Here is a 1,006-nt window from a genome sequence, read left to right as displayed (position 1 = left end):
GGCTGGGGGCAGCTCGGCCTCCAGGGCTGCCAGCTCAGCCTCGAGGCGGGCGCCAGCGTGGCTCAGGAACTCCTCGCACAGCTCCTCAGGTGGCTCCTCCAGCTGCAACAGCATCTCCACGCACTCGGTGAGCTCCTTGGGGTCCAAGGTGTCATCCCTGAGGGGTGGGGGAGATGAGGGGATTACTTGGGAATGGTGGGAGGTTCCAGGGTTAACAGTGGCACAGCAAGAAAATGGGGCATAAGCGCTAAAAGTCATTGGTAGGCTTCAGAGTAAACAGTAATTATTCAAAAAACAAAGGGAAAAAAATCCTTGACAGCACCAGTGTTTTCCAGAGTTAACAGTGGTTGTAGTAATAAAAAACTCGGTAGGTTCCAGAGCTTACGATGACAATGAAAAATGGCTGAAACGCCTCAGCAGGCTCCAGAACAATCCCTTTACCGCACACACATGAGAAAACCCCACAGAACGCAGCCTTGAAGCAGCTCTCAGTAGAGGTCAGAATTATCCCCCTTACTCTAGGAATGTTCTGCACAAGGGATGGCTCCTGGGGTCGATATGCTCGAGGGTGAGTGCCCCGCTCCCTAGGATGTTTCTTGGGGGCTGTTATTACTAGGCTCCAGATTTAACACACCCGATCCCTTAAAAAGCTGTCTCCTGCAGCTGTTATTCAGTAGGCTTCAGAGTTAACATACCACAACCACCATGGCCCCCCGCAAGAAGGCTGTTTACTGGAATGGCTATCATTAGTCTCCAGAGTGACACCCCCCTCCCCGGCTGTTCCCCAAAGCTCTCACCAGTAGGCTCCAGAGTGAACACCCCCCCTAGCCCCATTTCCCAGAGCTGCCATCAGCAGGCTCCAGAGTGAACGCACCGGAGGCGTGCGCGGAGGCGCTGGGCCAGGTCGGCCATGATGGCATGGCTCTCGTCCTCGATGGCGCGGAAGGAGGGCAGGTGGCGGTAGTGGCGGAGCACAGCGCGGGCGCGGGCGTGGCAGCGCAGGGCC

The 1,006-nt window shown here is 56.4% G+C and overlaps 1 protein-coding gene across 1 annotated transcript in view; it reads right to left on the bottom strand.

The window, feature by feature from the left end:
• Positions 1–1,006, bottom strand: part of VPS51 (VPS51 subunit of GARP complex) — a gene marked incomplete at its 5' end in the record, with an annotated part of 5,846 nt that overhangs the window by 3,993 nt on the left and 847 nt on the right. The window contains 2 exons of the mRNA XM_035896072.1: positions 4–157; positions 875–1,006. Of these exons, the coding sequence (XP_035751965.1) occupies positions 4–157; positions 875–1,006 (286 nt within the window). The remainder of the gene's footprint in view (positions 1–3; positions 158–874) is intronic.

This window comes from Egretta garzetta, unplaced genomic scaffold, assembly GCF_000687185.1.
Source record: "Egretta garzetta isolate BGI_Z169 unplaced genomic scaffold, ASM68718v1 scaffold746, whole genome shotgun sequence".
NCBI lineage: Eukaryota > Metazoa > Chordata > Aves > Pelecaniformes > Ardeidae > Egretta > Egretta garzetta.
This window is presented reverse-complemented; position numbering and strand designations above follow the sequence as displayed.